This window comes from Equus quagga, unplaced genomic scaffold (assembly GCF_021613505.1).
Source record: "Equus quagga isolate Etosha38 unplaced genomic scaffold, UCLA_HA_Equagga_1.0 203_RagTag, whole genome shotgun sequence".
Lineage (NCBI taxonomy): Eukaryota > Metazoa > Chordata > Mammalia > Perissodactyla > Equidae > Equus > Equus quagga.
Genome location: NW_025798627.1, coordinates 9,139,148 through 9,151,265, shown reverse-complemented (window position 1 = coordinate 9,151,265; position 12,118 = coordinate 9,139,148). Strand labels below are relative to the sequence as shown.

Here is a 12,118-nt window from a genome sequence, read left to right as displayed (position 1 = left end):
ATAGACATAATTAAAATAAATACAATTATTGTTATATTAATAATCATACTTCTGTGTGTATTCTCTTTTAAAACAGAGTCATCCAAAATGGACGTGAAAAAAGAAAGAAATGGTAAGAAATAAATAAAATATTTGGTGCATTTTAGAAGGTTATTGCATGTATTAAAACTTTTCTTATAGTATATAATCTGCAAAATGCTCTGTTTCATGATAATGTCGCTTAATGAAGTTTGGTATACATTTTGAAGCAAAAATTTTTTCAACCAATGGTTCTTTAGTCATATTACTCTTAAGTTTTGGAGGTTTTCTTTCTTCCTTCCTTCCTTCCTTTCTTTCTTTCTCACTGTGGAATTTGCTGTCATCTCTACTTATTTTTATAAAATCAGGCTCAAAAGTGGGTTTTACACATTAAAAAAAAAAAGCAGTTAATATAATTTAGATATGCTGCCACCTAGTGACAGTAACAATCTGAGGTCTGAGGAATGAGTCACTCTTGACTGAGGTAAGAGACTTGACCTAAGTATTGGATATGGAGAAGGCAGAAAAATTTTAAGAGGCTATACCTCTTTTTTTTTTTTCGGTGAGGAACATTGGCCCTGTTGCCAATCTTCCTCTTTTTTTGTTTTTTCTCCCCAAAGCCCCAGTGCATAGTTGTATATCCTAGTTGTAAGTCCTTCTAGTTCCTCTATGTGGGACGGCAGCTGGGCATGGCTTGATGAGCGTGCTGGGTCCACACCCAGGATCCTAACCAGCAAACCCAGGGAGGAGAGGCAGAGCAAGCACAGTTGACTACACCACAAGGCCGGCCTGAGGCTATGCCTTCTATATCTCCATATCTAAGAGACTGTACCTTCATATTCTATGTAATTCAAGAACTTTATTTTATTTTTTTAGCTCTAAGCTAACTGCTGCCAATCCTCCTCTTTTGTTGAGGAAGACTGGCCCTGAGCTAACATCCATGCCCATCTCCCGCTACTTTATATATGGGACGCCTACCACAACATGGGTTTTTTGCCAAGCGGCGCCATGTCTGCACCCGGGATTCGAACCGGAGGACCCCAGGCCGCGAGAAGCGGAACGTGCAAACCTAACTGCTGCGCCACCGGGCCGGCCCCAAGAAGAGTTTATTTTTAAAGAAACTATTTACAAAGGCCTGAACTTTGTAAGAGGAGCCACCTTCCGTGGGTGGAGGAACGCAGCTAGCCTGAGATGACCTCAGAGAGGGAACCTCGGAGAGAATGAGTATCCTGACCTCATTCTCTTCCTTTCTCCAATCTCCTGCCAGGGTTCCCCATTGGCAGAGAATGACAAGCCAAAGGGCTGGGGATGCTAAATCTGCAGGGGAAGAAAGCAGGGAGGGTGCTAAAGGGAGGTGAGTGGACCTGGAGGGGAAAGAGGAAGCTTATCCCACCCACCTGCCCTGTAGGAATTTGCAGTTGAGTAACAACAGTGGATCTCCTACATTATTGCTCTTTTTTTTCTTTTCTAAGTATCACTTGTGGCAACCTTGGATAGTATTATTTATTTGTTTATTGCATTTCCCTCTCTTGAATATAAGCTCCATAAGGGCACGGATTTGGTTTACTGTGCCATGGTGTCCTCGTGTCCAGAAGAAAGCCAGGCATTAGGAGGTCCCATCAGGAAATAGCTGTTGAATGTTGAATAAATGCATGGCTGGATGAATGCAGGGGAGCACTGGACAATCACTGGCATAATTAATTTGCAGTAATGTCATATAGAAATTCAGAGAAAAGAAAGGTAAAAATGGCTTTCAGGTCCCAATAGAGCATCTATTCTTTAGACCAGGGTTCTCAACCAGAGAATAGTTTCTTCAGACTACGCCAACCCCTCCAGAACTTTCTTGATTCTAGCTTGTCTTCGGGCAGTGTTTCTCAGCTTCAGCAAGCACTCTTGACATTGGGGACAGGACAGTTCTTTGCTGTGGGGCGCCATCCTGTGCACTGTAGAATGGTTAGTAGCATCCTTGGTCTCTACCGGCTAAATGTCAGTAGGAACCCCCACCCCAGTTGTGACAACCAAAAATGTCATCAGACATTACAAATGCCGGGGAGGGGGAGGCACTTTATCTCACCACTCTGGGATAAACTTTTAAGTACGTAGGGACCACCCAGGGATCTTGTTAAAATGCAGATTCTGATTCAGAGGGTCTGCATGGGAGCCAAGATCCTGCATATCTTTAGAGCAGGAAGCGGGGGATGTAAGAATAGTACTCCTGCCCCTGGGGTGTGCTGAAATTTTGGGGGAGGAGGGTGGAGAGGTGAAGGAGAGGGCAGCGGGGAGGCTAGTGTGGTTTAAAAGAAACTCTTCAGGTCATTTTGATATTTGTCCTGCTGAGAGCAGCTGATCGCATTTCATTGATTGAAATGGACCAACCTGTTCTGTAGTCTTATGATTAGGTCTCAGTCTTTCAGAGAGCCTGTGGTATCGGACTGTGAACTTCGACCTGCTTCTCAGTCCATCCTTCCCCCTTAGGTGGGTCAAGATGGCTAGAGCGAGCTGAAGTTGGGTGGGTTAGGTTCTAATAAAACCGCAAGTTAGGCTCTCGTCAAATAGTTTCTCCTGAGGACAGACAGGCCTTGTTAAGAGAGACAGAATGCTCTGGTGTATTTCAAAATGCTTCCTTTTCCCCGCCCCCTGCTGGAAACACGAAGGAATTTTTCTCTGATAGTCACTGTGAGGACCTGGTTGAGCTCCTGGAGGTAAAACTCAGTGAAATATGGGGGTTTCCTGTGACTTGGTCCCCCTGGAGGTTTAACCTCTCAGACTTGCCCACGCTGAGCCGCCAGCAATTTGTCAATTACAGTTCAGGTTTTTCTACACCAGAACTGGTTTCTGTGGCGGTTTCTGCTGCAGTAAGTTGTGATTCTCAGCCTGTTTGTCCCCTCAATTCTGGGGACAGCATTTTTGCCCTGTGACCTTGCTTCTCTAACGGATCTGAGAAAAGTTGTTGATTTTTCGGTTTGCTCAGCTTTTTACTTGCTGTTAGGATGGATTAGTGACCTTTAAGCTCCTCTCATGCCGGACCAGAAATTGGAAGACTAAGCAGTAATTTTAAATAAATAGATTTGGGTCAGGTGTTATAGACTATCGAAGGTTATGATATAAAATTTAGACTACTAAGGCAGGCTGGAAGCCATTGGAAGTTTCTGAGTTGGGAGAAAAACAGTGCTTCACTGAGGAAGTACCACTTTTAGGCCGAGGAATGAATAACAGTTAGCTAGTTCCTAGCTGGGAAGTGCTTTTTGGGAGATGGAAGCTTTCAGACAGCTGGATTAGCCCGGGGTGACCGGATAATTCATCATCCAAATCAGGGGGTTTTGAAAATGGAGGGGGCACTGTTAATAATTATGCTGGGGCGACAGGCATAGACCTGTACTTACCTGGGCAACCTGGGATAGGTGGTCGTACCCTATGTTTGAGGAGCAACAAGAAGGCCTATATGAAGAGAACAAGGTGTATAGGTTGTGGGGGCTTGTGGGGAGAGGGGCAGGTAGCTGGGGTTCAGGTTACGTTGGAGCCAGCAGATCCTTCTCTTGTACTCATGATCAGATGGCCTTCAGAAGCCACAGAAGAGTTGTAAACAAGGAGGTGAAAAGATCAGATATACATTTTGAAAAAATGGATTGGGGAAGGGCAAGAACAAAGGGGGGGATATCAGTTGAGAGGTAATTATGGCTTGGAGTAGGGTGGTGGCAGTAAAGATGGGTTCTAGAGATATTTAGACTTGGTGATAGACTGGTTATGGAGATGAAATGAGAGGGAGTTGCCAAGGAGTCTTTCAGGTTTCTGGTTTGTAGAACCGGCTGGATGATGATAACCTTCCCTGATTTAGGGAGCAGTGAAAGAGGACCACGTTTGGAGAGAAAGATAGGAGTTCAATTTTGAATATGTTAAGTTTGAGGTGGTGCAGGGAGATGCCCCGTGAGAAGTTGGAAGTCTAGATCTGGAGCGTGGAGAAGAAAGCAGAACTAGAGAGTCACCAACTTGCAGATGGTAAATGAAGCCGTTGAGAAGATAAAAAGGCCCAAGATAGAGACTTAAGGCTCATTTAGACATCGGAACAATGAGAAGGTCCCAAAGGAGACTGTGAAGTGGTAGTCAGAGAAGTAGGAGAAAAAGGGGAAGATATCATATCACAAAAGCCACGGGAAGAAACTATTTTAAAGAGGAAGAAGTGGTCACCTTACTGGTGAGAAGTAAGTAAGATGAGAATTGAAAAACACCCACTGGATTTAGTGACATAGAGGCCTTTTGTGAGCATTTTTTTTTTTTTCAGTTTCAAAGGATCTTATCTCCTGCTACAAAACATCTGAATAAAATGGGGAATAATTTAAACAAGAAATAGTTTATTTCATCACAAGACTATTTTACACCTTGACTTAATTTTTAAAATATTTAATATTTTCAATGTTACTTATTCTTAACTTATAAAGAAGTATTGATTTGTAATGATCAGACATCCCGACTTAAATAAAGAAGTACAGAATTGCTTAAATTAATTCTTTTAGTGCTTATCTTGGAGCTATTATTTCACATAATTCTAAGCTCTGTGGTTGGATGTCAAAAAAGCATGTTTTTTAGGAATGTTAAATCTTTGACCCCGGAAGTAATTGTCCATCCCTTCTAGGTCCAACACCTCTACACCTGGCTGCGCAGGCTTGCTCATTGGAAACAACCATCTGTCTACTCTGTTTCAAAGCCGATTACACACTTTCGGAAAAAAGAGGCTGGATGCCAATTCACTTTGCTGCTTTCTATGACAATATCTGCATCATCATTGCCCTCTGTAGGAAGGATCCTAGTTTACTAGAAGCTGAAGCAACCGCTGAGTAAGTTATTAAGCATTCATAAAAATATAAATTTCTGCTTTCATGGCTTGCCCCAAATGCTGACACTAAAAGGAATGGTTATTATGAATGATTTGGGAGGCTATGTAAGGCTTACTCTGCTGTCCTTTCTGGTTGCTATCTTCTCTATCACTTATCTTTAGAATTTATAAAAATGGGAACTTCTATTAACCTATGCATGTTTTCTGGAAGAATAAGGAGTATGGCCTAGGAGGTTTGTCCCAAACTTTTCCCCATAGTGTGGTGCTACAGATTAGTTTGTCAGGTTTACCACTTAGTGCCATGAAAGAAGCCTGAGACTAGGGAGGAGAAAGTTGCTCTAAGTTGAACCCTACACAACCAGGAGGCAGTCCAAGGGCTCCAGACCACAGTAGATAGGCCTTAGACAGCCGGAGAAATATCCAGTGCTATCCAGAAGAGAAATATATTCAAAAGAAGAAAATAACTTTGCAATAGGGAAATATCCCAGTCTTCTGTTCGACAGTTTAGCTGAGTACCAACCTTTAGGGAAGAGGTATAACTTCTCCTGAGGGTGCATTCTTGGCTAGTAATCTAAAGACCAGCTTATTATTTTGACTATCTGAATCTGATTTATGCAGAGTTTCATTCAGATATTTCTGCCTCTTCGTGTAACCTGTCTATCCTTATTCAGTGAAGAAATTAATCTTCCCTCTTGGCTGAGGCAGAGATATGTGTGGAGAAAGCTTCTGGAAAACCAGGGTCTCTGGTTAATAGATTCTCTGACTAATAGATTCTGGAAAGATCCGTGGAACGTGGAGATCTGAGTTCAACTCCTGGTCCTGTCGTATTTTGACAGTGTGTCTTTGAGCAGTAGGGAGCTAAAGGACTGGGTGGATTGTAAAAGATGAAAGAATTGGATGTCAGAGGTAGAAGTAAGAAGCTATCTGTGACCATAAGAAAGAAGCAAAGGATTAGTGGAGAGGACAATTACCAAGGTTGAGATCTATGTGGACCTAATGAGGAGTGTCACCATGCTGATGTGTACAAATATGGAGCATAAATGAGGGTATGACAAGGAACTGAGAGATCAGAGCACCGATGGTAATTAGCATGGATGCTGAAGTCATTGACCATAGGAGGAGGCATGTTGGTGAGGTGATACATGAACCAGGATGGTGGAAAAGGACCCAACTAGGAAGGGGACAATGGCAATATGGAGCTGGAAAGGGTAATATAATTTATTTTACAGCATATTTTTCAAATGAGGAAAATCAGAGTAATGGTGTTAGAAGTAAAAGTGGTCTTTATTCCTACCACTGAGTAGGAGAAAGCAAGCAAAGGGAGAACGGTCTTGTTAAAGTAGAAAAGATAGATAGTGAAGAGACATTTACTCAGAAAGGAGAGTTTCCCCAGGGCCCAGGAAAAAGTAGAGGAGAGGCTTGGGGCCAGCTGGATGGAGGTGAGACTTCAAGGACAGGCAGCAAGAGAAGGAGGTTTCCTGAAAAGAGGAAGGCATGAGTATAAGGATAAAAAAGTAATGTTTGAGGCAATCTGATATGGTGAAAAGAGAAGGAGGAGGGAACTATTATCAGGACTGTGCTAAGCACCTTGTTCATCCCTTACATCAACAGTCAGCTGATTGCTGCTACCCTCATTCTTTTGCAGATGAAGGAAGTAACCCAGTTTGCTTAATTAAGGTCACATTGCTAGTCAGTAGATCTATTAGTTAAGATACAGGTGAAGCTGCTGTGACAAAGAGACCTAAAGAAATTTGTAGTTTAAACAAGGTAAAAGTGTAGTTCTTTTTCATGAAGTCTGGGTGGGTGGTCAAGGGCTGGCACAGTGGCTTGACAATATGAGGGACCCAGACTCCCTCTTTTGCTTTTTCACATGTGGTTTCCATATCCTGGTACAAAATGGCAACTCCTGCTGTCATTATGCTTGTTTTCCAGCCATGAGAAGAAAGAGAGAGGAAAAGTAATGACACACACCTTTTCTCTTTTAGGGAGTTGCCAGGTAACTTCTACTAACATCACACTGGCCAAACTTAGTCGTGTGGCCACACCTCTCTGTGAGGGAAGCTGAGAAATGTAATCCTTGGCTAGATAGCCACGTGTCCAACCAAAAGTTCTTCATTATCTAAAAAGCAGATCGTAGGTTTTTGAGAAAAACCGTTAGTTTCTGCCACAATGAGGAAGCTGGGATTTTAGAACTGGACATGAAGTATAAAGAAATGGGTTGGAATACTACCTGAGCCTCAGTTTCATCATTTGTAAAATGGGCTGATAATACTTGCCTTGCTTTTTCCTTCGCTCATAAAGTTGTTGTAAGGATTGGGTGAGATATTGTGTTCTAAGAACTTTGTGCGTTATCAACTTCTGAACAAAGTGTAAGGCATGATAACTAAGTTGGGAGGGAGGGTCAGGACAGCCCAGGCAAGAGAGGCAAATCTATTGACATGGGGAATGTACAGAACAATATACACGTAAGGAGGAGAAAGTGATCGTACAAGTCAGACTTCCTCTAAGAGCAATTTGGGTAGTTTTACAAAGAGTAAATCTGACACTATGTGTGTGCTCAATTATTATGACATGTTCCTTCATTTTTAGGAATCAGTGTACACCACTCTTACTTGCTGCCACTTCAGGAGCACTGGACACTATTCAGTACCTATTTTCTCTTGGTGCTAACTGGAGAAAAACAGACATTAAAGGAAATAATATAATTCATTTATCAGTGCTAACCTTTCACACAGAGGTCCTCAAGTATATAATAGAGTTAAATATTCCTGAACTCCCAGTTTGGAAAACTTTGGTAGGTGAGTATAGAACACATAATCTCTTCATAAATAAATAATCTGATTATTACTCAGTTTAATTATTGATACTTACTCTGAAATAAAGCAAATAAAATAATACGTGCATATATTTTAAACATTTAAAAATCATAAAATAAACATTTTTGAGTTAAAACCAGAAATGCAAATCATACTGAACCATTTTTGTGTGTGCAAAAGTAGTTTTATTTCTAAATTAAAATAAAAGAATAATAGGCCAAAGAGACTATATTTTACACAATTATACTTATTTTTATTTTTCAACTTTCTCCAAAAGGATATTAAAATTATTTTTTCCCGAGGAAGATTAGACCTGAGCTAATATCTGCCAATCCTCGTCTTTTTGCTGAGGAAGACTGGCCCTGAACTAACGTCCGTGTCCATCTTCCTCTAGTTTATATGTGGGACGCCTACCACAGCATGGCTTGCCAAGCAGTGCCATGTCCACACCCGGGATCTGATCCAGTGAACCCTGGGCCGCCAAAGCAGAACGTGCACTTAACTGCTGCGCCACTGGGCTGGCCCCAGGAAATTAAAATCTAAGTGGAAAAGACTGTGTCCAATTTACTCCTCACCTCCTAATTTTAGAGATAGATCCAGCAACATCTTTCCTAGTATTTTGATAAATCTTTTGTGAAAAATTCTGTTCAAGATTTTTTTCCGAATTTGTGTTAAATCTAGTCAGATATATGGTAAAGGTAAGGGTTACTAGGCCAATTGAATGGACACATCTAATTTTGCTCCCTTCCAAGACCACACTAAAATTACATGGAGATTAAATAATAATAACACCAGCAGCAAACAAGCATTCAAGAGAAAACAGGAAAGGATGCAACAGCAATAAAATATTGGAAATAGATAGGCAAGTCTTAGGATTTAACAGACCGGAGAAATCATTGCAAGCTAACAGTGAGAAAGCTGAGAACCTCTCAGACTCACTCCATAAATCTTCAACAGGCTCAAACACTGGCTGTACCGGTCAGGAGTGCTCTCTGCAGAGGCTCACTTAGGAAAGACCTGAAGATGCTAATGGGGGAATTCTCCCCAACAAACCGGATACTGGGAGTCTGACCCAAGAGAAGAGCAAAGGGAATTTCAAAGATGGTAGATAGCAAAGGGAAATCTCAGAATGGAAATTGTGTGTCCAGACCAAAGAGAAAATGTAGGAGGAATTACCAATAGGTACAAAGAAACCTAAGCAGATGAAATAAAATAAGGAAATTCTTACCTCCAGGAAAAACAAAAGTAAGAAAGGAGACACAGCTGTAGTAGGCTACAGTGCTTAGCAGTGAGTAATATCTGTGTAGGCTTTGTAATTAAGTATTGGATATTCACTTGACTAAAACCTATAAATATGGGGAAGGGGAAGCAGAGAAAATAGCAGAGCAGTGTTAAAAGAGCTAGTTTCTCATTTACCACAACATGAAGTCAATTGATGATGTCTAAAAGTGATATAGCAAAAGATAACAGTGTATATAAATATTTAGAAATATGGAGATATGTAAATCACAGAAGGTCTAGCGAAAGAGTCCAAAGTGATTATATCTGGAGAGATGAACTCAGAAGAGTGGAGAGGATGGGGCAAAGAACCACTATATTTTGCTACAGGCCTTTTAGTAACACTTAACTCTGAATCATGAGCATGTGTTAACTTAATGAAATAAAAACTAAAGCAGAAAATGCAACAAATTGGAGAACGAGAACTGATATTTTCCCCAACAACTCATTTTAGGATGGGATAAGATATATGTAAGATTTTCAATCCCATTCTACTGATTCAAGTCTGAATAACTGGTTTCAAAACTGGCTCAGTAACTGATTTTGCAATTTACTGGGTACTGGGAACACATTCCATGTATATCAGCCCCAAAAGATATTGGAAGGTGTGTTCAAGGTCTATTTGTGTGCATACATATCATTATATCTTAGTCTTTTTAGGAGGAACTAAGAAGACCATCCTGTTACTTTTAATAGAGTAACACATTTGAAATACCTTTCTAGTAGGCAGCTCTGCCCTCCAGTGGGAATAGCCTAATGGCACAAAAAATTCCTGACAGCCACTCCTTCCCACAGCCATTGTTGGGAAGTCCTGATAATGACACAAACACAACAATGACCAGTGAGCATCTGGCCACTGCTTCTTTGCTCCCTCCTCACACTGCTAATTTCCCCTATTGGTAAAAGAAGAATTAGAGTTTATTAGAAGTTCACAGGATTATCTCTTGGAGTGGAAGCTCAGTTTTAGAAGAGAGTGCCATGGAGTGATCTAGCCAAGGTTGGAGTTAGACCCAGACTGGTTATTACAGAGACTGGGTGAAAAAAGATGAGGAAAGAATACTTCTACATGGTTTTTCTTGCACCATAGACATTGTTTAGAAGCAGGTGTATTTGTATTATCTCCTGACTAGAGTGTAAGTTCATTCAAGATTTTTAAAAACATATCTTCTTCATGCTCAGGAAATGTATAAATCCTCATATATGATTTAATGGATATTGAATTTTTATTGACAATAACGAGGTTTACTTTGCCATCCTTGAAAACTCATATTCAAATTTTATTCAACAACTGATTTCAGGCAAGAGAGAGGTGTACTATTTTCCAAGTGAATTTGAACCATGTGACCAGCTGATCTAAGTCATTCAGACCAAAGATAAAGAATTTCAGGATTTTTCGTACTCATTATATAGATTCTAAACCTCCAAGATCATGGGTGTATGTAATCTGTTCAAGCCCCTCACATGCACAGAGGGGAATTTAATGAATGTGGTTGGTGGTGAAGGTGGTGATTCAACTCATGGCTTCATTTGGCCTGTACAGAAAAAGCAGCAATCATTCCATTCCCTCCTATGAAATTACAACATGTATTTTTCTGTTGGATACTTACCAGAAATGTTGCAGTGCGAAAGCTATAAACGAAGGATGATGGCCGTCATGTCCTTAGAAGTAATTTGCTTAGCAAGTGATGGATACTGGAAACATATTTTGGATGCTGGTGATGTAAAATCTATTAACTATCTTTTGCTTATGATATTTTATAGAGAGCTATATTATGTTCAGTCATTCACTTTAAATGTATTTTTAATTGTGAAGGAAACTTCCTAGTTGATTTAAAATTTCTAGTTTTCTTTTTTCTAAGATCACTTTCTTTACCTGTCAATCTTATATTTTATTTTTCATATGAAAGCTGCATATCAAAAGACTATATAAATTCCATTTCTATAAAAGTTTTCAAACTAAAATATGCTATTAAATTACTTTGCCATACTACCTCTTATATTTACTTTCACTTAGAAATTACCTCTATTCCGTATTCACACAATTTAATTTATTAACAATAACAGTTACCGTGTCAGGCCTGGGTTTGTAACTAGCTCTGCATTTAGAACTTAGGCTAATTGCTTACCCTCTCTAAGCCTAATTTCCTCATTAATAAAATGGTTCCTACCTCATAGCATTGTTTTGAGAACAGCACTGTCCAATATAACTTTCTGAAATGATGGAAATGTCCTATATGCACTGTCCATTATGGCAGCCTCTACTCTAATGTAAATATTGGGCACATATGAGGTGCTTCATAAGAGATTCATTCATTCATTTGTTGAATGAGTAAATGAATGAATGAAAAATTATTATAGGTAGCCCCCTAATGTGTTCCCTAAAACGTGTACAAAAAGCTCTGTGTCCAAAAAGTGAACCACAGATAAATAAGTCACAAGGGAGTTTCATTTCAGGTAGCTACATACATACATATATACATGTGTACATACATACAGCCCTAATTATACACACTATATTTTCCAGTGTTTTGTGTGTGTTCTATAATGTGCTCTTTTCTTTTACATTGAACTGATGTAAGTGTAACAGCGTCCAACTGAAGCCAGATTTTCTATTTTTACCATGCCCAGTGATTTCCATCTTTGACCAGTTGTAATTAATGAGGCAAAGGTTGCTTTTTACCAGATTCAGCACTTTATTTTTTTTATTATTATTATTTTTTTAAAGATTTTATTTTTTCCTTTTTCTCCCCAAAGCCCCTCTGGTACATAGTTGTATATTCTCCGTTGTGGGTCCTTCTAGTTGTGGCATGTGGGACACTGCCTCAGCGTGGTGTGATGAGCAGTGCTATGTCCGCATCCAGGATCCGAACCAATGAAACACTGGGCCGCCTGCAGCAGAGAGCGCGAACTTAACCACTCGGCCACGGGGCCAGCCCCCTCAGCACTTTATTTTTAAGTTGCTTATTTAAAATATGGGTAAAATATAATAAAATACTCAAATAATTACACAAAGAATGCCACACAAATTTGATGCAATAACCAAAACTGAACTCTACTATATAGTCGCTCAAAGAATTTATTTTTCAGTTATCTTTAGCCAAAATTCAGTGTTTAAAGGTAGCTTTCATAGGTTACCAATATGAAATGTATGACTGTGTGCTGTGTGAAAATCAAA

At 40.0% G+C, this 12,118-nt stretch overlaps 1 protein-coding gene across 1 annotated transcript in view; it reads left to right on the top strand.

Moving 5' to 3' along the window:
- LOC124233475 (ankyrin and armadillo repeat-containing protein-like) overlaps positions 1-12,118 on the top strand; it is a 66,119-nt gene that overhangs the window by 22,266 nt on the left and 31,735 nt on the right. Inside the window, exons 8-10 of the mRNA XM_046650591.1 lie at positions 4,649-4,850; positions 7,439-7,647; positions 10,554-10,658. Of these exons, the coding sequence (XP_046506547.1) occupies positions 4,649-4,850; positions 7,439-7,647; positions 10,554-10,658 (516 nt within the window). The remainder of the gene's footprint in view (positions 1-4,648; positions 4,851-7,438; positions 7,648-10,553; positions 10,659-12,118) is intronic.